The sequence below is a fragment of the Leptinotarsa decemlineata genome, unplaced genomic scaffold (assembly GCF_025532065.1).
Source record: "Leptinotarsa decemlineata unplaced genomic scaffold, Ldec_3_MD MMD2_P_RNA_scaffold_2, whole genome shotgun sequence".
In the NCBI taxonomy this organism is placed as follows: domain Eukaryota; kingdom Metazoa; phylum Arthropoda; class Insecta; order Coleoptera; family Chrysomelidae; genus Leptinotarsa; species Leptinotarsa decemlineata.
The window spans coordinates 17,385,172-17,408,185 of record NW_027412529.1 but is presented as its reverse complement, the minus strand read 5'-3'; the positions used below and the strand labels follow the sequence as shown (position 1 = coordinate 17,408,185).

Sequence of the window (23,014 nt, the reverse complement as noted above, 5' to 3'; positions counted from 1 at the left end):
GGAAGAAGAGATTTTCATTATTTTGGAATTGAAGAAATCGAATAACTGTTGTTATGGGTTTCATTTATAATAGACAAAATCGCATTGAACAATCCCAACGAGTTGCACTATCAAAAAGAAAGGTGTGCATAAAAGAAGCTCATTCCACAAGTGTATGATAAACAGTTAGCACATAACGCTCTGTCTGTGAGTGATCTTAAATTTTTGAAATCGATTGAATGAAAGTGAGAAAATAACAATGGTGCTCGAAACAAACAATGAAAAGTTGAATATATTCAATGAACCAGTGCTCGATCATTCTCTCATAAGTTTACATGAGCACACATATAAGCCCTATGGATCACCGCTATTCAGGAATTCGGATGAAATCAGAATTGCAATCAATAATCAAGATGTTATACTAGATATTGCCGAGAGCTTCATTTACATAGAAGGTAAATTCACCCCCAAAGATGTAGCGAAAACATGCTATCTCTCGAATAATGCAATTGCATTTCTCTTTGACGAAATTCGTTATGAAATGGGTGGTGAACAAGTGGCTGTTGTTAGAAAACCTGGGATAACATCTACAATGAAAACCATGATATCATTTGGACAATCTCATGCTAACACATTATTGACATCTGGTTGGGACTTTCACAATTGAAGCAAGATATCTTGGATACAAACAGTCATGTTTTTAGTGGAAAACTACCACTGAAATATTTGATGGGTTTTGCTGAAGATTACAACAAAAGTATCTTGAATGCCAAACAGGAATTGATTTTGATTATCGCTCGATCATTCAAAAACTCATATATAGGTGAGGTTGATGCTGATTTGGAAATGAATAAAATCGAATGGAAAATAAGACATATTGTACCAGATGATAAACACAAGCTCAAACTTTTGAGTAGAATAAACAAAAGCGGTCTGAATGCCAAAATCAAGTTGGCGTATCGTATGTGGGACCTCTATGAACTACCATCATTACGTGGGACTTCTTCAGACATATGGGCCATCAAAACAACTAACGCATTGAAACTCCTCGTTTTGTCATCATCGCATTCCAAAAACTACCACATCTGAAGATAGAACACAGGATATTACAAAATTCACAACTGCTGATATCAATAGTATTCGAGTATACTTGAATTCTGAAGTTTATCCATATGAGCGTTGGAATTTGAATTTCGATAAAAAACTTGATGCTCCTGCTTATTATGCTTTTGAGAGTTTCCAGCGAAGTTATTATGATAAAGATATGAGTGAACCTCTGATGGACATTGGACAATTTAGAGAGAATCCACTATTCGTCATCGATTGTTCTCATCAACCGAATGCAACAAAATCATCAACTATTGATATAAAGATTGAGTTTGAGACGAGGAAGACCAAGTTTCCAGACAACACTAAAGTATATGCATTAATTTTGCATGATATAGTTTTAACATACAATGCATTGGATGGTTCAGTTCATAGCAGATATTGACACTTTTTTTTCACTCTATCATGTACTGTTTCATGATCTTTTTTTTTTATTTGTAACTGACTTATATCATGTATTGTATTTTATATCATATTTATTGTTTTGTAATCATTTTCTATTGTATTTCATGAGATTTAAATAAATAAAACATGAAAATAATACAAAGTTTTTTATTTGACATTATTTATGATTTACAGGAACATACAGACCATCTAAAATAACTTCTTCCTCATAATCATCATTTTCGCGACCATCTTCAATTTCCTCTCGATTTTCATCATTCAATTCAAAGTGATGAATAATCCATTCTGGCAAGTATGGTTGGAGGCTATACAGGAATCTTCTTAGGTTCAGTTCAATCATAACATCACAAAGTTGCCACAATTCCAATTCATTATCCAAAAATTTGTTACAAACTTCTGCACACCACTCCAATAGTTCTCAGCATCACGAAGGCATAATTCGATTTGTTTTTCATCATAGCATACACTCATATCATAATTGCTTGCATGTTCGGCTCCATCACCCAACACCTTCAATTTAGACGACAAATGTTGAACCGATGATTTGAGATCTACAACATCGACCCAATCTTGACTTGCGTACTGCATCCACATCTTTAAATGGTGGAACTGAAATTGAATAAAAAAAAACAATAAGCAACCTCCAATTTTTCAGTGATATAATACTCACATTCCCATTTTACTTGTAGTTACAAAGTGAGTGTATTCAACTAAGTTAGTAATGTTTATATTTCCATATAATTATTATCATCTAATATATGAATATTATAAAACAATAAGAAATTCATTATAATTACTATTATCATTCAATCATATTGAATTTGACTAGAGTTAGCGTTTTCACACCAAAAAAACTTCGTAAGCTATGACCTAAAGAAATTCACTATAAATTATTACTATTATTATTCAATTATATTGAATTTGACTAGAGATCGCGTTTTCATGCCAGCAAAACTTTGTTGGCTCTGTCCTAAATACATCATCGTATATTTACCACCTGATGAGTTGATACAAGATATATCGTCATCACTGAATTGCAACGAAATACGTTTTGTAGCCATGTTTTAAATAATTTATCATTGCTCACATCTTGCAAAGTTAATAAAATTGATTTACCAAATCGTGTAGAATAAGTTGACATATTTTTAATTATGAACACTTCATCAATTGGCAATGATGATAAGGCCTTTTGCTCTACTATTTCAACCTCCTGTACAATCAAATTATTAATTTTATTCAAGTCTACTTTTGAAACGGACATGATGAAAATATATATGAAAATAAAACAATTTCCAACAGACAAATACACTCACCGTCTTCCTTCTATTACGAACTGAATAACACTCTACCAATTGCTAACTGCTGCAGATATATTCGTCTACTGATTTCATAGTGTGCCAGGCATTTCTTTTATATTGAACAGTGCGAGTCACCCCCACCATGAAACCGTGAAAGGTTCACATTGCTAGTTGCTATCCACTAGAGATGCCTGACGTCACAGCCAAGCCCATCTCCCAACTTGATGCGATAACAGTTGCCGGTACGAGCAAGCAGTGGTCGTTGCAGTCTCGGAGAGGGTAGACGTTAGGCAGACGGTCCTCGGCTGCCGTGGCGTCACTCCACTACTAACTTGGTGCCCTCACACCGATGGAGCATTTATTACTTGGAGGATCTTCGAAGTATGCAGACGTATGTTTGTACATAGACAAACAAGCACATGATGAAACCCTGTACCGTGCATTCTCCTACACACACACACACACATAAACACACAAAATCTCATATGAAAAAAAAATCTGAACGATCCATGCACCAGACACTTCAAGGTCACAACGCCTTGACTTCACTGCACAACAAAAAAAGCAAATAACACGTCATATTGGTGGGGGGAGGATTAGAACCGGGAAAAAAATTCTGAACGATCCATACACCACACCCTTCAAGGTCACATCACCTTGACTTCACCAAACAACAACCAATAAAAAAAGCAATTAATACGTCATAGTGGTGGGGGGAGGCCGAGAATCAGCTGTAAACAACTACTATTATGAAATTGCGCAAAACCTTATTTTCAATAAAAATTAAATTAACAATGGGAATAGGTTACATGCATATTTTTTTCTAATTGTTCTGATCGATTATATACTGCATACAAATACTGGAAACATGAGATAGATGCCAAATACATGAATAATTAGTCATAAAAAAAATTATAAAATTATATACCAACTATTGACAATTCAAACGATCGACCATTTGGCGGGAATATGTGACTTCAAAGTACATGTCAACAAAGCGATCCAAAGCACAGAGAAGTAAACATAGTTGATTCTAAATTGTATTACTTGATAATTTCAATAAATTAAAGATGGAAAGTAGTGGAGAATCAGTTTATAAGTACTGCATAGTTCCAAAGTGCAACAATACAACGAAAACTGCTCCTCAAAAAGTATTTTTTCTTGTGCCGAGGAATGCAAACATTCAATTAAAGTGGTGTAAAGCTATAAAAAGGGACGAATTTAAGAACCCGAAACTGTCTGCAACGAGCTGCTTATACTGTTGTGAAGATCACTTTGATGTAAGTATTTTTATATTTACATAGGTATATTTATATTTAGTGTCATAGCCTAAAACACTAATAAACATATTTACTTCTCGAATATAAAACCTTTCTGACTGCTGTTATTCTTCATTTTTAGGAAGAAAAGGATACAGAGAACTTCATTCAGTACCAAATAATGCATAAACAACAATGGGTACCTTTTACATTACGTCTACGTGAAGGTATTGTGCCCCACAAATTTCAGTGTCAGGCCAAAACCTGTGAGAGAGGCTGCTCTCAAAAGACAAAGACTTAGGTTGCTTCAAGAGACTCTATCAGAAGCTGCTCCCAGAGAAGTTATGGAAGAAACTAATTTATGTGTAGGCCCTGTGGATACAGCAGATAAAACAATCACCAGAGAAATAAATTATTGTGAAGCTGGTCCTAGTTCATCTTCACACGACGTTTTCTCAACAGAAAAAAAGCCTTGCTTGTGACAAAGCCATTCAAGTTAACACAATGAAGACAACGACAATAAAATATAGAAGCAAAGGTGTCACTGTTGGTCCTAGACAAAAAATTTAGCATTATCACCGTTTAGTACCAGTTGAAAACATATCAACTTCAGAGATTGCCGGTATGAAAAGGAAGTTATTTCCAGATAAAAAACCAACAGACGATTTGTCTATTACATCGCAATCTTCATCAAGCTCTAGTGAGTATGAACAAGAAACTACTTCTTTCGAAGCGAGTGGGTCTCAAGATAACAAGGACAGACAATTTCAAAACGTAATGCGTAGAGCAAAATTGACCGCTGTGGAAAAAGAGCCTAAAATGATGTTAGGACTGCCATTTGATAATACTATTGAGTGATGATATTCCAGTTCCCACTATTGATATTTCAATAACCTTGAAGAAAATGAAGTTAAATGAATCAATTGACATATAGCTATACAATTTGACATATTTGACGCTATTAGAGCTAGAAGTAGAATTGTGCGACAAAGACGGATAATTGTCTAACATAGAAATATTTTCGAAAACGGTAATTGTTCTAGCAGAAAAAATGATTGAGTTAATTGTGTGGCCTAAACCATCTGACATAGTTAAAAATTTACTTATCGCTTTCAGAGTACGGTATTCTAAAGTTGTTCCAATTATAGATTGCTTAGAAATAGAAATTGAAAAATCGTCCAATGCAATCCACCAGTCTCTGTCATGGTCACAATATAAGAAATGTAATACTCTGAAATACCTTATTTCTTGTACTTCAGATAAGTTAGTCAATTTTATTTCAGAAGGATATGGTGGAAGGGCTTCTGACATCATTATAGTAGAAAATTGTGGCTCTATAGAATGTTTACCTCCAAACACAGCTGTTATGGCAGACAGAGGCTTCAAAGACTTGTCTCATTTGAGCATTCAAGTCTACAGCAAGTACGAAACATGACGTGAAGCAGTCCAAAAGAATAGCAGCATTAAGAATTCATGTAGAGCGTGTAATAAACAGGTTGAGAGAATTTCATATGTTGTTGCCTCGTACATCCATGCATCACAGCTCAGTTCCGATAGTAGATGAAGTAATAGTAATAGCATGTGGCATAATCAATATGCAAAACGTTTTAATAAAAAAATGAATGAAATTTTCAAGTGTTTTATTTTGATTCATATTGGTGTGGCACACTCAGAAGGTACCTTATTTTCAATGTACAAACTCCAAATAGAATGAATATAGGTTACAACTAACTTGGCTAACGGCTAACTGACAACTAAAATTTCAACTTGCTCTTCATACTATGATTTATTTGATATTTTTACATATAATAGGAAAAATATCATTACTCCAGAAGAGCATGCTTTTTTCCAAAATATTTGCACAATAGTTCTCATCATATTTTACAATATAAATGTCTACTTCCTTTGATATTTCAAAATCATGATGTGCAACACAGAAAAGCCCTTTTAATTTATTTGAAAAATACATCTGCATTTGGACCTGAGCCATATATTTTGAGGACATAACATCTTTTGAAACGTATCTACTCATGTCTTTCTCAGATAATGGACATTTGATTTCAATATTGTAATCAATACTCTCATCATCAGGAGATGCACCAAATACGGGATAATTAGGTTTTAAGATCAAATCACACCCATTAATTTTTAGTTTCATTTTTTTTGACTTCTTTTAATACTTTTTTTTTTAGCAAACGCCCTCTTTTCATCGCCTCTGTGTCCTTTAATTTATTTGCTCCCATTATACTTTCACATAAAGTGCCTTCGAAAACTTTGCAGTGTGCTGCTTCATGCATCTTCGAAGCAGTAATCCAGCATCTTTATGAACTCTATCAATTGTACTTCTAAGATGATGCATCATTCACATTTGATCAGAAGACTAAATTTCACTTGCTCAGTCATGACTTTCATGTGCATGCTATGATTTAGCAATTCGATCAGATGTTCTTTGAACATACTTAACTCTTCAGTTTATATACATGTTGCTATCGTATAGGACTTGTAACAGTATAGTAGCTACACAGCAGTGTTATTGCTGCCATCCTGTTTATCTTCGAAACATGATCACATTTTGAAATTAGACCAATGAATATATGTACCTAAATGTCTGCGCAATCTTCACATTCTGCAGAGACAATTCTCTGTTCAGCTTCATCACATACTGAACTGAACAAAGTGTTACAGAGTAACACTTCTGTTTCATATTATGTTCGGGAGTAATACGAGCTACACATGTTTGCTCCCCTATTTACTTGAACATGTCCAATAGCTGAATCGCCATAAAGGCTTTGGCACACAGAACGCGGTCTGTCGCGGCGGGCTGCTATCGCGCGATCTTCGCAGCGGCAAAGCGAACTATAATACCACACAGGTTGCGAAATTACTATGTGTTCGGTTGTGCGTGTGTTCGCAATGTCCAGCTCTGACGAAGAACTTATTCTCCTTCTCTTTGCTCTGAAAAAAAAGAAAAAGAAGAGACGTGTTGCTGGGTGCATCCCATCAATAAAAAAAGAGAACAATTTGGTGAATACCATCGTCTTTATATTGACATCGTCTTTATATAGATTTTTTCAATATTTCCGCATGTCGAGGTTGTGTTTTGAGAAATTACATGACCTTTTAAAGATAAATATTGCTAAGTGCACCACGAACTGGAGGAAACCCATTCATACAAGAGAAAGATAAGCCATTTGTTTAAGGTAAGTACTAAAAAACATACACTTTATGTGTGATATACAAACTACAGTTTAATTAACATGTTATGAATATTACAATTATAGTTTATAGAGTGTTTAAACTTGGAATGGAACAAAAAAGTAAAACTCAAAATTTAAATTTAAGTCAAAAAATAACATTAGGGTAAGTGTATTCATCCCTCGAAAAAGATCGTGAATGGGATGTGGATGCCTTTGGGGCTGATGTTGGGTGTGCTTCTAGCTCCTCAATTTCTGCAAATAATGTGGCAAGCTTTATTTTCATTGTTGCCTGAGTCAATGGATTGAATTTTTTGAAGGTCGCAGCATAACTTAAAAACAAATGATCAATCCCATCAGGGCCCTGTTTGCTTCTTTTATTTGATAAAAAATCAATCACTTTGTCGACATCATCTGGGCAGTTTTCAGTTGATGAGTGACTATACGACTTCCTTTTTTTCTTTTTTTGTCGAGCTGGTAATAGTAAAGTCGCTGAAGAATGTTCGCTAGATGCATTTGTTTGTTGGGTATCGTCAGACATCAACAAATTTTCTGTTTCAGATAACCTGGTTTCTTCAGTTTCTGTTACATCTTCAGGTGGTATATTGCTACTATGCGAACATGGTTTGAGGGTATAATCAAAAATATTCATGTGGGTACTCTAAGGCCCCTTATGGTACTTCTTGGCCTGACCTGTTTCACCCTTTTTGAACTTCTTGTATCTTATGTAGGAATCACGTGAATTTTTCCACTTTTGTTTTGCTGTTTCAGCTGAAACAAAAATAAATTATTTAGATAACGTAATTAGAGACCTCTGAAGGGTTCAAAAATCAGTTTTCAATTTTTTTTTTTAATCACATCACCGTACAGCAAAGCTAATTGAACATTTTTCTTTTTCTTTTCAGATATTTGGCGACAGGTGACAGCCATCAGACTATCGCTTTTTCTTATCGAGTGGGACGATCAACTGTTTCCAAAATTGTGAGAAATGCCTGCCAAGAAATTTGGAAAACCCTACAGCCAATTTATTTGCCATCACCCACTAGACAGATGTGGATACAATCTGTTGAGGATTTTTTGGAACTTTGGGGCTTCCCAAACTGCCTTGGAAGTATAGACGGAAAGCATATTAAGTTGAAATGTCCTCGTCGTAGTGGCTCAGCCTATATTTGTTACAAAAATTATTTCTCCATAGTTCTCCTTGCTATCGTTGACCCATATTACAAATTTATGGTAGTGGATATTGGCAATTATGGGCGTCACAGTGATAGCGCTATCTTTGAAAACTCAGCTTTCTACCAACAGTATAATGAAAACAAAACTATTTTACACCCGAAACCACTTCCAGGAAGAGAGGACCCAGTACCGCATGTATTTGTAGGAGACGAAGGATTTGCACTGCAAACTTATTTGATGAGACCGTACCCAAAAACTGGAGTTATTAATAACGCAAGAAAGAAAAAATTCAATTCACAGCTCAGCCGAGCGCGTCGTGTAGTCGAAAATGCATTCGGCATATTGGCCATGAAGTGGCGAGTTTTCCTAAGAGCCATAGAAACTGATGCTCAAACTGCTGACTGGATTGTGAAAGCAGCATGCTGCTTGCACAATTATATCATTACAAAAAATAGGACCAAAGAATATACAGCCATGGAACGGAAGAACAAGATGAACCAATACAAGCATTATCAAACACAAGACTGACAAACAGAAGATCAAATACTGCCGCCTTTGAAATACGAGAAAAATTTGCAGATTACTTCAGTTCATAATGAACCATAACCTTATGTTGAATCTATAATAAAAATACACACATGTACTTACCCGTCATCCCTAGCGTTTTTGCTATTTCGTTCCATGCTTCACTTTTTTTTAACATATTCTTATATTATGCATGTGTATGGTCATACAGGAACACATAACTTCTAACAGTTTCTATAAACAATTCAGTATCGCGCGAAAATCTGTAAATTTGTACAAGTGTATCGCTCGTCGTCGCGATCTAAACTAGACCGCCGCGATTGACCACCATCAGTGTGACTATTATAATATACTGTCGTGTAATATAGAATTATCGCCCGCCGCGTTCCAGTATCGCAGCCCGCCGCGACAGACCGCGTTCTGTGTGCCAAAGCCTTAAGAATATCTTTCGGACCTAAAAACACAAATATTATCAGGTTAGAATAAGAAGTGATTGTAAACATTTTCTTAAACAAAGTTTTCACTACATTATTTGAGGTTATGTACACTTTCTCAATGTTAACAAGCAAATAACTAGAAAACTGAACGAAAATCTGAAATTAAAGACACTTATATACAATAATTATTCAAGTACCTTGCAGCTTTGACGTCTTTAATCTCAGATGAAGTTAAATCGGGATGATTTGCGAAAAAACTTGTCATCATGAAGACATCTATTTTCGACAAATTGTCAGATTGTGCCATGACAAATCCGGCTTGAGTCATTGTATTAATTTTCTGGGACGTTCACAGTAATGATAAAATGATAATAGCCAAATACCTGCTTGCAAAACTCTAATTAGACGGTTAAACAATAATAGAATGGTACAGAACAGCATGTAAATAAATGTTGTTAACATGGACTTTAAGTCATCCTAAGATCCTACCAATCCCGTTGCGTTTCACCTAATTTGAATCTATCTCGTAATTTTTACGTTTTCAATTATGAACTATTTAAAATTTATAAAGTATATAGTCATATGAACTCATTTACATTGATCTGGTATCAAAATAGATTAAGAAAAAAATTAAAATGAGCTATTTTATATCACATGCATATGACTTATTGTGTCAGACCTATTTTTCGGGTTTCTAAGTCGTAGTCTGCAGGTTTATACCCAACGTTTCGTCTACTACTGCGGAAGACATTATCAAAAGCGAAAACGTATTGGTCGAAGTGCTCGAAATGTTGTTTCCCAACGCAGACATTAGAATATTGGTATTTAGGTTGGGTTAGGTTAGGTCTAAAGTGAGTAGTTCTATTCGACCCTCCACCGCAACCCGCAAGGGTTTATTGTGGCTCACGCCTATTCACACTCTGCCAAATAAACCCAGCTTCTCAACGAAGCCGATTAGTTTGTATGGTGTGTGGAAGTGGAGTGAGCCAATCCTGGAAAATTCTGCCAGAAGTCCATAAATCTTCTTGCCATCCAGGTGTCGAATGTTTGTTTGGCAAAGTCCAAAGCGATGCCAATGACAGGTTCTGGTCCGATGAAGTCGCTTGCAGCACCCTCTTTTGGAAGAGAGTCAGCAGCTTCATTACCTTCCAGGCCAGTATGGCCAAGAACTTTCAACGCCGCTTGACTGTCTGAGAATATTTTTATTGACTTGTGTGTGAGGTTGGATTCATCCAATCTCTCCGCACACAATTCAATAGCGTAAATTTCCGCTTGAAATACAGTCGCATGAGTTCCTAGACAGGTAGATATCTCTGTCCTGGGTCTACGAATAAAAACACCTGCACCAGTACCGGAAGGTGTTTTTGATCCATCTGTGAACCAACAACAATCTACTCTTAATGTTTCTTTTCCTGGAGAATCCAGTCCTCTCTATTCGGGAATAGTACTTTATAAGGCAGTTCATAGTTGACAGTGACTTCCAGTGTCAACCAACAGTCTGATGCACTCTGCATTTAATTGATTTGAGCAACTGGCAATGTGCACAAGTCTGTATGCAGTCCATCTAGCCTCTCTCTCCAGAAAAATGTGGAGAGGAGGTAGATCTAGAAGGATCTCCATGGCCGCTGACGCTGTGGTACTGATGGCACCACTGATAGCTAGACAAGCCTGTCTCTATTAGCCAGAGAGCTTCCCTTAGGCCATTTTCTGTAAAGCCTTCGGCCATTAAGCAACTGCACCATAAGTGATCATTGGTCTTTGTGTTTCAAGAGAATGTGAGCTGATGATTAAGTCTAATACCTCTTGGCTATTACTAGTGACAAAAGTTGGTTCTGAGCCCTCATTAATTACGGACAGCACTTTCCCTAGTATATAATCGAAGAGTAACTCCGGTTTTATATTATCATTGAATTACTTGAACTTGTTTATGTACAACTGAGGACAGGAAGCCAGATTTCATTAATGTTCATTTTTTTTCTATTGAAAGTATTTCTGTTTTTTTAATTTTTATTGCCTCTCTATTAACTCTTGTATGGTGAATTTGAATTTTATGTTGTAGTACTGTATTTCCGAATGAGATAATGGGAGAGCCTTCATATTTGTGAGCATATTCGGCTACAGCTGATTTGTCGGTTCGTCCGAAGCGACAATTTTTTTTGTGTTCAGAAAGACGAGTACCTATACTAATTTTCGTGGTTTCAATGTAGACAGACCCTCAGCTACAATTAATATGGTATATCCCGGTGTTGCTGAACGTTTTCTGGAGCTGACAATAGACTTCCTCTAATAGTTTTCGTTAGTCCAAATATTGGTTTCACGTCGTGTTTCTCGAAAATTCTTCCAATCCGGTCTGTAACAATTTTAACATAAGAAAACAGATTATTTAATGCCAAACCTAAATTAGACAAAGGAAAGACATTTGGTATATATATCAACTAGAATGTGGTGAATGCCCCGCCATATATACAGGCCAAACTGGTGGGAATTTTGATATAAGGTACCATGAACATGTTAGTTCGAATAAAAAATTATTAATTTACGAACATTTTCAAAATTCGACACATGAAATAGATAAAGATGATTTGAAAATACTCCACACGTGCGAAAAAGAAAAATGATGAATATGTTGGAATCTATGGAAATAAACTAGTCAAAAAAAATCCAAATTACATTATCTTCAACAAACAACTTGATCTGAACAATATTCGTAGCCTGAACCTATAACCCAGTTCCCAAAACCTACAGTTTACTAAAAATTTTTGTTTTTGTTATATTCATCGATATACTGCTATCAATTGAGGTTATCCCAGGTATAGACAATGTAGGTACCAAATTATTTATTTGGGAAGTGTGAGTATAAATTACTCAGATTTGAATAAAATCTAGTCAGTTTTGAAAATGGTGTAATGATCGAAACTAGTCAATAAATATAAAACCATCGTAGAAAATAGATAAAAGTGTGTTTTTATAATTTTGATAGTGTATCCTCAGTAAACTTGTTTTATATCATGAATAACTGTCACTAACATATACTGTCACGATCAGATCAGGTTGCAAATTATTCGACATTTCCAGAAATGAGAAAAGTACAAGTGAGACTTTGAATATCTGGCTAAATGCGCCATACGGAACCAAAGGCCAAAAAAACTTAGAGAGAAAGATACTTTGAATATTTTTCTAGATGCATAGATGAAGATCCAATGGGGATTTTGTTTACTTTCATCAAAACTGTCGAAGTTAAAATGAATAAAAAATATTTTGCATAAGAAAGGGTTCAACCAGATAGCGCTTATCCCAAAAAAATGAGTCAAAAAGACTATATGGCGGTGTTACCAACAATTGTTCATTATTATAGGTTTTGATATTTCAATATTTGAGTTCCACGATATCGTAAAAGTTTCATGTCCTGGAGAAAGCACAAAAATGCTTTCCTATTCAGTAGGAAGGAGAATGTAGTAATGAGTAAAATCAGGATTTCAAAATAGAAATAGAATAAAAACAGAATTTTTTTCGTGAATTCTAAAATACATGTCGAAATATAGAGTTGGTTTCGTTTTTTTCAGGAAAAAGGCACGTCACCGAACTTACTAACCTAGATATCACAGCTCAAGCTGTGGTATTTTTCTTTGCTGGGTTTGATTCGGTGTCTTCGCTCATGTGCTTCATGTCTCATGAGTTGGCTGTCAATCCAAACATTCAAACGAAACTAAGAAATGAAATTGAAGAGACACTAGCGGGATGTGGAGGAGAAATAACATATGAAGCATTATTGAAAATGAAATATATGGATATGGTTATATCAGGTAGGAAAACGATAGTAATTTATATTTTCTCTATTTATGATCTCAAAATGTACTTGGAGACAGTATTGACTGATAGTATACAACAGAATGCCAAATCATTTTGGCGCAGAACAGAAAAAATTCAAATGAATAAAAATGAAATACAAAACAAAAAAGGAAGAAATAATATAGCAAACCGAAACATTTCAAGTAGGACGAATTCAGGGAAAAATTCAGAAGAATTTGAAGGAACAGATTTCGGTAGAAATCAAAACTGAATTAAAATGAAAGATAACTTATTCATATTCCGTTGGGATACTTAGAATACAAAAGTAGTAGCGCTTGTACGTTGTTCAATCCTTAACACGTTGATTTAAAAATTGAAAAACAAAAGAACTGAACATTTCTCGTTGAACTTCATGGGAAAAAACATTTCAAGGCGTAAGCCATATTGAGTATTCATAGAAAATTGTTTGCAGCACATCTATCAACAGTGCAACTGCTTTAATCAATATTTAATCAATCATATCTCAATCATATCTCAATCATAAATCTAGTACAATAACCGAAATTAAAGAAAAATAACCTAGTCCAGTAGGCCGTGGTCGAATGGAACTTGCAATACAAAACGTTTCGTTTGCTATCATGGCATACATCAGTGGTATGTGCGTTGAGTGCTGGGACGAAGATTATATTTTGAAGTCTCAGCAACGAGTGACTTGATAGCTTCCTGTTCGCTCGTAATCTTGATTAAAGAAGACGACGGGGGTGATGTAGGGGATGGCGATGGAAGTGGATTTGAAGATGTTGGTAGAGGTGAGATGTCCATGTGGATGCTTTCTTCTGAGTGATCCGCACTTTATCTGTGTCGTTCTGATTGATCCACGTTGAGGACAGGTACGCTGCTGGTGGAAAGTCGATCAAAGTTGTAATCTAGTTCATTTTTTACCTTATTGACCTTACCTGGGCATCACGTTCTGTGGATCTGTATACCTTCTTTTTTCAGTTGGAGTTATTGCGATGCTTGTAGGCCCTCCTATGAAATAATGCATGATGATGCGTTGATTCAGAAAGGACGGCAGTTTTCAAGTACTTGATTATGTGATCTGTTACTGGTAGGTCATTTTTTGCGATTGCGGATGTCTTCGGTTGCATGAGGCAGCAGCCGCGTAATCTAGTGCTATGGTTTTGATGCTGCGTCTGATTATCATTTAGTTATCATTGAAACTCCCAAACGCAGCATCAACACCAAGATACCAGAATACGAGTGCCGTTATCGCCTCACGCAATTTGAAAAATCCGAAATGGCAGAACATATCCCAATAATGAAACCTAACATAATACGTAAAATAAGCTTTCTCGCCTCATTGAAAGCATCGTCACTCACGTCTCCATGAGGAGGCCTTTGAGATCTATCAGCATCCCAACGATCTCAACTGCAAAGAAGAATATATACGGGTCATCGTTAGATGATATTCAGTACCCATCAAAAGTGGGACCCAATCAGAAGTGAGCATCCTCATGAAACCCGTCATTTCCTTCATTTTCTGGAATTATAAATACAATTGAATACGCCAAGCAGTCGTTGCTGATACTTCAAGATATGACGTTCGTTCTCGCAGTCAACGCACTTAACAGCGATGATGTCTGGCGCAGTAGCAAATGAAACGTTCGCTAGTACAGGTTTTATTTGACCATAACCTAACAGCTCGGATATCGTTTTCTCTGAGTATGATCCGGCCGTGAGGGCTCATGTTCTTATAGTATAATCAAAATACAGTCTTCACAAATTACAGTAACTGAAAAGGTTGAGTTTTTGTAGCCTTCATCAACGCATCCAATTTTATTTCAGAATCTTTGAGGAAATGGCCAAGTACTGTATCAACAGACCGAGTTTGTACGAAACCTTATACGATAGAGGCGATGAATGCAGATGAAAAACCACTACATATCGAAAAAGGCATTTCACTAATGATACCTATAGTAGGAATACATCGTGATCCCAAATATTATCCAGATCCAGAACGTTTTGATCCAGAGAGATTCAATGATGAGAATAAAGGAAAAATTGATCCCTTCACTTACATGCCCTTCGGACTGGGACCAAGAAACTGTATAGGGTCTAGATTTGCTCTTTTAGAAACAAAACTATTGTTTTTCCATCTCTTATCGCATTTTGAATTGGTTCCTGTAGAAAAAACTCAAGTTCCACTGAAACTGTCCAGGAAGACGTTCAATCTAACGGCAGAGAAGGGGTTCTGGTTGGGCCTAAAACGATTGGAGAAATGAATTAGTTATTTGTCAAACTTTCTGCTATCACTTGAAAATTGTTAGAAATAAAATTATGATCACTTTTCAATATATATCATGCTGAGTGCGAATAATCAAACCGAATCCTTATCAGAAACTGCATTATTTCGCGTCTAAGTCATCTTGACATTAGTCTTCAGATTTTGAAACATATTTGTTGAAAATAGACTTCAAAATTTGAACTGGGTTCAGCTATTTCATTATCAACGCTTTTTCGGAGTAGTCGTCTACAATCATTTGACTTTTCTGAAGACTCTGATTGTGATGATTTCCATTGTTCGTGTCCCAGATATATATTTATTCGGTAAATGAGAGATCTGGTGTTGTTTTTTGCTGATTGATTCGGCCGTTATCGTGTTAGCGGAATATGTCGTGATATATTTTTCAAATAAAGTTTGTGGAGATCAAATCGTGAGGTGTAACTTATAAAAAAAAGATCTGGTGTTCCTGAAAGCCATCGTTTCCTACACTCAATCCAATTTTCGTCTAAATTGCCGCTATTGATCTGAATAATATCTAGGAATTTTCCACGATTTGCTTACGCACAACATCAGAAACTCAATATCTAAATATATGTAACTCAAAGATGACTGACTGACATAGTGATCTATCAACGCAAATCCCAAACCACTGGACGGATCGGGCTGAAATTTGGCATACAGGTAGATGTTATGATGTAGGCATCTGCTAAGAAAGGATTTTGATCAATTCTACCCCTAAGGGGATAAAATAGGGGATGATATTTTGTATGAAACTTTGTCAGTTTTGAACGATAGGGCTGAGACTGCATGCATAAAGCTACTATTACGTAGGCATCCCAAAGAGAGGATTTTAATAAAATACATCCCTGAGGGGATAAAATAAGGGATGATGGAGGATGTAAATGTATTAGTTTGAACCTGTCAGTACCTATTCAGTGACGTCATTCAAATACGTTTGCAAGGGTCAGATCAGACTACATTTACTTTAGAGAATGGAAAGGATGAAGTTACAACCTACGCAAGTGGTCGATATATAAGTTCAGCAAAAGCAGTTTGGCAAATCCTTGAATTCCCAATACATGAGCGTTTTCCTTCTGTAGTGCACCTTGATGTCCATTTAGAAAATTGACAGAAAATTTATTTTAATGAGTAGAACTTGTGCGACAAATTGAGTATTCCTCCTACAACTACGTTTCAGAGAAGGAAGAGAGGAGTGAATGTTGAAGGATGGTCAGGGGTCAAAAAAGAACACGTTCTAGTTATGGTTTATACTGTTCATCCAAACAATACAGAATGCTTCCACCTTTAAATGCTTCTACATGAGATCAGAGGCCAAATTTCATTTAAAGCGTTGAAAACTGTAGATGGTCACTTGCATCCCACTTTCCAAATCGCGTGCAAAGTCTCTAGGTCTACTCAAAGATGATCGGCATTTGCATTCAGCTCTTGAAGAGACAGCACTTTGTCAAACACTGCATATGATTCAAGAGCTTTTTGTTGTCATTTTATTATTCTGCCAGGTTTCCGACCCCCTATGTCTTTGGGAAAAATACAAAAAATAACTTTCTGAAGACTTTAAAAAACAACTGGAAAGGCAAGGTGACGTAGATTTAGACCACTCATCGGACTTGATATTTAACAAATGCCTATCGGTATTAGAGTATTATCATTGAGCGACCGTCCTCTTGAAATATATGGATTACCTCAGCCAATAACATCAATACATTTTAAAAATAGAGAGGACGTGAAAGAGACCAGTTACTAGCAACAGGAAGTTCACAATAAAATTAAAGGGTGTATTATGCAAATGACGGTCGAATATTCTTCTTAGACGTTCCAGGTGGAACTGGTAAAACCTTCCTTATTAATTTACTCTTGGCGAAAGTAAGAAGTACTCACGGCATTGCCCTGGGTGTGGCGTCATCCGGCATAGATAGCTACATTACTCAAAGGTGGTCTAACTGCTCATGCTACTTTTGAGTTACCACTCAATTCAATTACTGCCGAGACTCCCATTTGCAACATCTCCAAACAAAGTAATTTTGCTGAAGTTTTAAAGAGTACAAAAATGATCGTGTGGAACGAAATAACGATGGCTCATAAAGGTGGTATTGAAGCCTTAAACAGATCACTGAGGGATATAAGAGGTAATACAAAATTATTGAGTGGCGTTACAGTTTTGCTAGCCGGAGACTTTCGGCAGTCTCTACCAGTGGTGCCAAAAGGAACCAGAGCTGACGAAGTGAAGTCGTGCATTAGGAAATCTTATTTGTGACCCCAGATTGATATTCTTGAGCTCACAAAAAATATGAGAGCACATTTGGGCAGGGAATGAGTCTGCTGGTAGACTATCAGATCTCCTTCTCAAAATCGGTAATTTTCCATCGTTTGATGGAATGATAACCATCCTGGGAGAATTGTGCACAGTTGTTACTACGGTTCAAGAATTGCTGTCTGAATTTAACCAGACATTATTCATATACATGACAAGCCTATTGAATGGTTATGTGAGCGTGCCGTACTTACTCCAAAGAACGATCAAGCAGCAGCTATCAACGATATCCTGCTCATATCGTTTGAGGTCGAAGAAAAGGTCTTTACTTCAATTGATACTGTGGTTAATACAGATGACGCTACTGATTACCCTGTAGAATTTTTAAATTCATTGAAACCGCCAGGTTTGCCTTGAAATAAGCTCATGCTTCGTGTGGCCACTTCCATTATGTTTTTGCGAAATTTAAAACCACCAAAACTTTTTAACAGTACGAAACTGCAAGTGAAAGCGTTACATTGCAATATAGTGGGTGTGCGAAAGGGGAAACTGTATTTATACCACGAATCTCATTAATACCTAATGATCTCCCGTTCGAATTTAAACGATTATAGTTTCCCCTAAAAGTCTGCTTCGCCATAACAATAAACAAGTCTCTCTCAAATTTTCGGGTATTGACTTGAGGGAACATTGCTTCTCTGATGGACAGTTTTATGTTGCTTGCTCACGAGTAAGTTCACCCAATAGCTTGATAGTTTTAGCGCCTGATGACAGATTAGTTAAGAATATTGTGTACAAAGAAGTTTTGTAGGCCCTAATTTTTTACACACGCTAAACAAAAGTAAAGCCGCAAAAACTATACCTAATTAATAATAATACTTCTCAACGCGAGCGAACCTGCGGGCAAAAGCTAGTTTTTCAATAATTTATTTTTATCAGTTCCAGGGGGTTTATACGGTGGATGTAGAACTTGTTGATTTCTGGTAATTCATAGTACACTCTAACGCCAAGGCAAGTACACGATCTTTGTTTGTTTTCTGGTGAAATTTGTTTTCACGACTTTCCTTGATTTATTGCCAGTATTGTAGGTATGTTTGATTTGCTGGAGCATATGTTTGTTTTTATAAGTATAGAAATCACATTGTATATGTATATCTGTGTTTCTATGAAAAAGTCATTGGAAGAATATGTATATATTTTATTATAAATTATTATAAGAATTCGTTTTTGAAAGACATCCAATTTTCTCAAGTGTACTTTTGCTACTGAGCCCTAAGACAAGATGGCGTACCTCAAGCGTGATTCTACCAGTGCATGAAATAATATTGTGAGGTGAATAATATCTAATATGTTTTTAGAGATTTGAATTTGCAAAGCAATGGTCGATTATTTCTTGCGACTTCGTTTATGTGAGTATTCCATCGCATATGTGAATCAATTTTCACCCCTTAGTATTTAATTTTATACTTAGTATATATTTGGATTGTTTGAGTGCTTTTGTGCACATCTAGCGTTTTGTAATTTGACAGTTTGCTTTTGTAACTAGTAAACGGAACAGAATTGATCTTTTCGAAGTTGACTGAGTTTTTTATGTTGAAACCAATCAAATATATTGATAAGGTCTCTCTCTGTTTTCCTCTTGAGATCATCCTACGTTTCAACGGTATATAAAATCTGTTCAAAATCTGTTTTTCCGTTAATCAGCTGCCGCCCCCATACGAACGACAACTCTCAGAAGTTGAGAAACTTGTGCGAGCTGAGGACTAACGAGGTCTTAACTTTTATAGTGTGATTCCGAACACGGTATGGCTGTATCGTTAGCATAGTTTATTATTTTTTCATTTGTCTTTGATAAGAATATATTGTTGATATACAGAGAGAGAATAGTAGGAGACCAAGTATAGTACCTTGAGGTTTACCATAACCAACATTGCTAGGTGTGCTCAGGTGATTATCAATAGACACTACCTACTTGTTCTATTCCATTCAAGTAACCCTGGAGAAGATCAAGTGATTTCCCCCATATTGGGGATTGGGATTTTGAGAACATATTATATTTGGTTGAGTAGTTTGATAATCTTGATTCAATGGCTTTTTCAAAACATTTCGCGAATGTGGTGATCAGTAAGGAGGATATATGATTCGATATTGTAGTTTTTGGCCCTCTTTATGTATAGGTATCATTAGCTACTGCTTTTTGAAATACGATGGACGATATCCTTTTTCGAATAAGTAATTTATAAGACTGACCAAGAGATGTCCTAACTCATCAGCTGTAGCCAGTTTGAAATTTCGTCGCTTGTATTTTTTTCGTATCTATCTTCGTTTTCGAGAAAAAAATGAAGCCACTACTATGCATATCATGAACACCTGTTTTGGAGACCAGTTGACAGTGTTTGTGTTGTCATATCAGTGAAAGTCAGAGTTGTCAATAAGCAGTGATTCCATCATGAATAATTTTTCTAATGCTGAAATACTGACTTGCACTCTATGGATTAGCACATGGACATGAAGCACGGAAAATAATATTTCTTTACCAAATAATTCATTCACGGACGAAGCAAATTTTTCACGGGATACTATTATGAACTTTCACAATGACGATTTTTGGGACGACGAAAATCTCCGCTTTATTAGGAAAAGTCATTTTCAGCAACAATTTTCGCTGAACGTTTGGGTAGCAATGATTGGTGACTACCTAATTGGCCCATTTTCTCTACTAGCAAGATTAACAACATCATTTACCCATTTTGTTAGGAGAAGTGCTGGTAGATTCAAGAGGCAACATGCGGTTCATGTATGACGGGGCTCCAGCTCATTTCAATGTTCTTACTCGTCAGCATCTCGACATCGCCCATCCTGATCGCTATATCGCACATGCAGGACCTCAAAATTGGCCAGCTCACAGTCCTGATGTGACTCCTCTAGATTTCAACTTATAGGCTCATCTGAAGGCTTTCGTTTATAAAACAACTGTACTAGATGTGAATGACTTGAGGAATCGAATCATTGACAATTGCAGTGTCATAAGGAATACTCCTGGTATTTTTGAACATGTCAGAGAATCAATGAAAAATCGAATGCAGTTGTGTATTTTATCAGAAGGTGGACATTTTGCTCATTTACTTCAATGCCGAAATTGTTCATTTCATATTTACTTTATGTTGTCCATGGATAATTTTTAGAAGTGATTTTTTTTCGAAAACGAAGCTTTAAGAAAACAAAAGCGGGGAAAATTTATATTCGTAGTTGCTGAATCTCAAAAATGGAAAACTACTGAAAAGTCAGTGGCGTGCCCACTGAGATACCACTGGACTTGATAATCTCAATTTAGTTCGGGCTGAATAGGCGCCTTATCACTTCAAATAATTGTAGCAAATCTCAACCAAATCGGTGTGAAGATATTTTTTATATTTTATGATTACCGTTACTTTTTTAAACTTCAACGCCCTGTATCTCAGAAACAGAGCAACTCCGGACATATGTTTATGAGAATTTATTTTCTTAAAACGACCTAACCCTCTGAAGTTTCGAACCATAGTTAGGAAACCCATGTATACAGAAACACTTTTGGTTTTATACATTGATGCAAAATTGTCATGGAATAAAAATATTGGAAAAATCAGAAATAAACTATCTCCTTTCATTGGAATTTTTCACCAGATTAGAAACTTTACAACTATAAAATTTTTGAAAAATAATATTATTTCAGTCTTATTTATTCACATTTGCACTCATTTATGTTTAGGAAACCAAACCTCTGAATACCTTACAGAACAAAATAATTAGAAGCATTTATAAATTACCATATTTAGATCCAACATTGAACTTATAAACTATTCATTGGATCCGAATTCACTCTATAAACCCAGAATCAGCTGTTTCATTCATTCTGTTGCAAAAAAATACAAAGAAATCAAACATATATTTACATATATATATTTACATATATACGCATTTTCTTAATGACAAGTCTATACAATCATCATTATTCCTAGAACCCATAACAGCCTCGGAACTAATAACTTTCATCTCAAAATTGAAAAATAATTGCTCCCCAGGGCCGGATGGAATTGATACCAAAGTTATAAAAGCTATCCACAAACATATCCTTACTCCACTGAAACACATTATAAATCTCTGCTTCCTCAATGGAAAAATGCCTGAACAATGGAAAGAATCCGTAGTCACCCCAGTATTTAAAGCTGGGAAACGTAATATATTGACTAATTATCGGCCCATCTCTGTTATTAATAATTTTGCAAAACTATTCGAACATTCACTTAAGACAAGGCTAATCAAATTTTTGGATAAACACCACATAATAACCAGCTGTCAATATGGATTTCTGCAGAATTACAACACGGAGGATGCCATTTTGAATTTTGTTGGTAAGGTGGTGGGGTCCTTGGACAAATCGAATAAATGCCTAGCGGTCTTCCTTGATTTGGCCAAGGCTTTCGACACTGTCTCCCACAACAAATTACTAGAAAAAATGTGTAATTACGGTATTCGAGGATTATCACTAAGTCAATTTGAAAACTATCTGAACAATCGAGCACAGAGGATAAAGATAGGTGATAAGTTGAGCAATAAATCAATAATTGAGACAGGAGTGCCACAAGGAACAGTACTGGGTCCCATACTTTTTCTAATATATATAAATAGTATTGCAAACATTAATAACTTTGAAGGTCGAATGATCTGCTATGCTGACGATACAGCAATTATATTCACTGGCAGAAGCTGGGATGAAGTTTACAAAAAAACTGAAAGGGATCTGAAAAATATAAAAATCTGGTTGGATCACAACTTATTAAGCTTAAACGTTGCGAAAACGAAATATATCACCTTCTCACCTACGATAAGCGATCAACCTAATATAAAAATCAAATTACACTCTCCCAAATGCGAGGATTTTTATGGTTGTAACTGCCCTGACTTGCAAAAAGTTTCAGTCTTGAAATACCTTGGTGTCATGATTGACCAGCATATCAGGTGGTCTGACCATATTACCTATGTGATAAAACGACTAAGAGCTCTGATTCACAAATTTTATCTGCTACGAGATATTCTAACACGAAAAAATCTTATTATGTTATACAACTCGCTAGTTGAATCTACCCTAAGATACTGCATAACAATTTGGGGAGGTGCTTTCACAAGCACACTACAAAACTTACAAACAACTCAGAACACTTTACTAAAAATTATACTTCACAAAAAAAAAACTCTTCTCTACTAAATTACTTTATCAGGATACTAATTTATTCCAAATAAGACAAACCT

General features: G+C 35.8%; 2 protein-coding genes and 1 long non-coding RNA gene across 6 annotated transcripts in view; 1 reads left to right on the top strand and 2 right to left on the bottom strand.

Moving 5' to 3' along the window:
- The window catches only part of LOC111506746 (sodium-independent sulfate anion transporter), a 212,693-nt gene that overhangs the window by 55,099 nt on the left and 134,580 nt on the right, over nt 1-23,014 (bottom strand). The gene's annotated exons all lie outside the window — the stretch shown is intronic.
- Nucleotides 7,512-10,166, bottom strand: LOC141486476 (uncharacterized). The gene is made up of 3 exons (XR_012467864.1): nt 9,578-10,166; nt 9,067-9,397; nt 7,512-8,013 (listed from the first exon to the last, which is right to left on the bottom strand). It is a non-coding gene; the product is annotated as an uncharacterized lncRNA (long non-coding RNA).
- LOC141486475 (cytochrome P450 9e2-like) lies at nt 12,923-15,525 on the top strand. Its single transcript, XM_074184524.1, has 2 exons — nt 12,923-13,183; nt 15,015-15,525. The coding sequence occupies exons 1-2, from the start codon at nt 13,036-13,038 to the stop codon at nt 15,449-15,451; spliced, it is 585 nt and encodes a 194-aa protein (XP_074040625.1). The 5' UTR covers nt 12,923-13,035; the 3' UTR covers nt 15,452-15,525.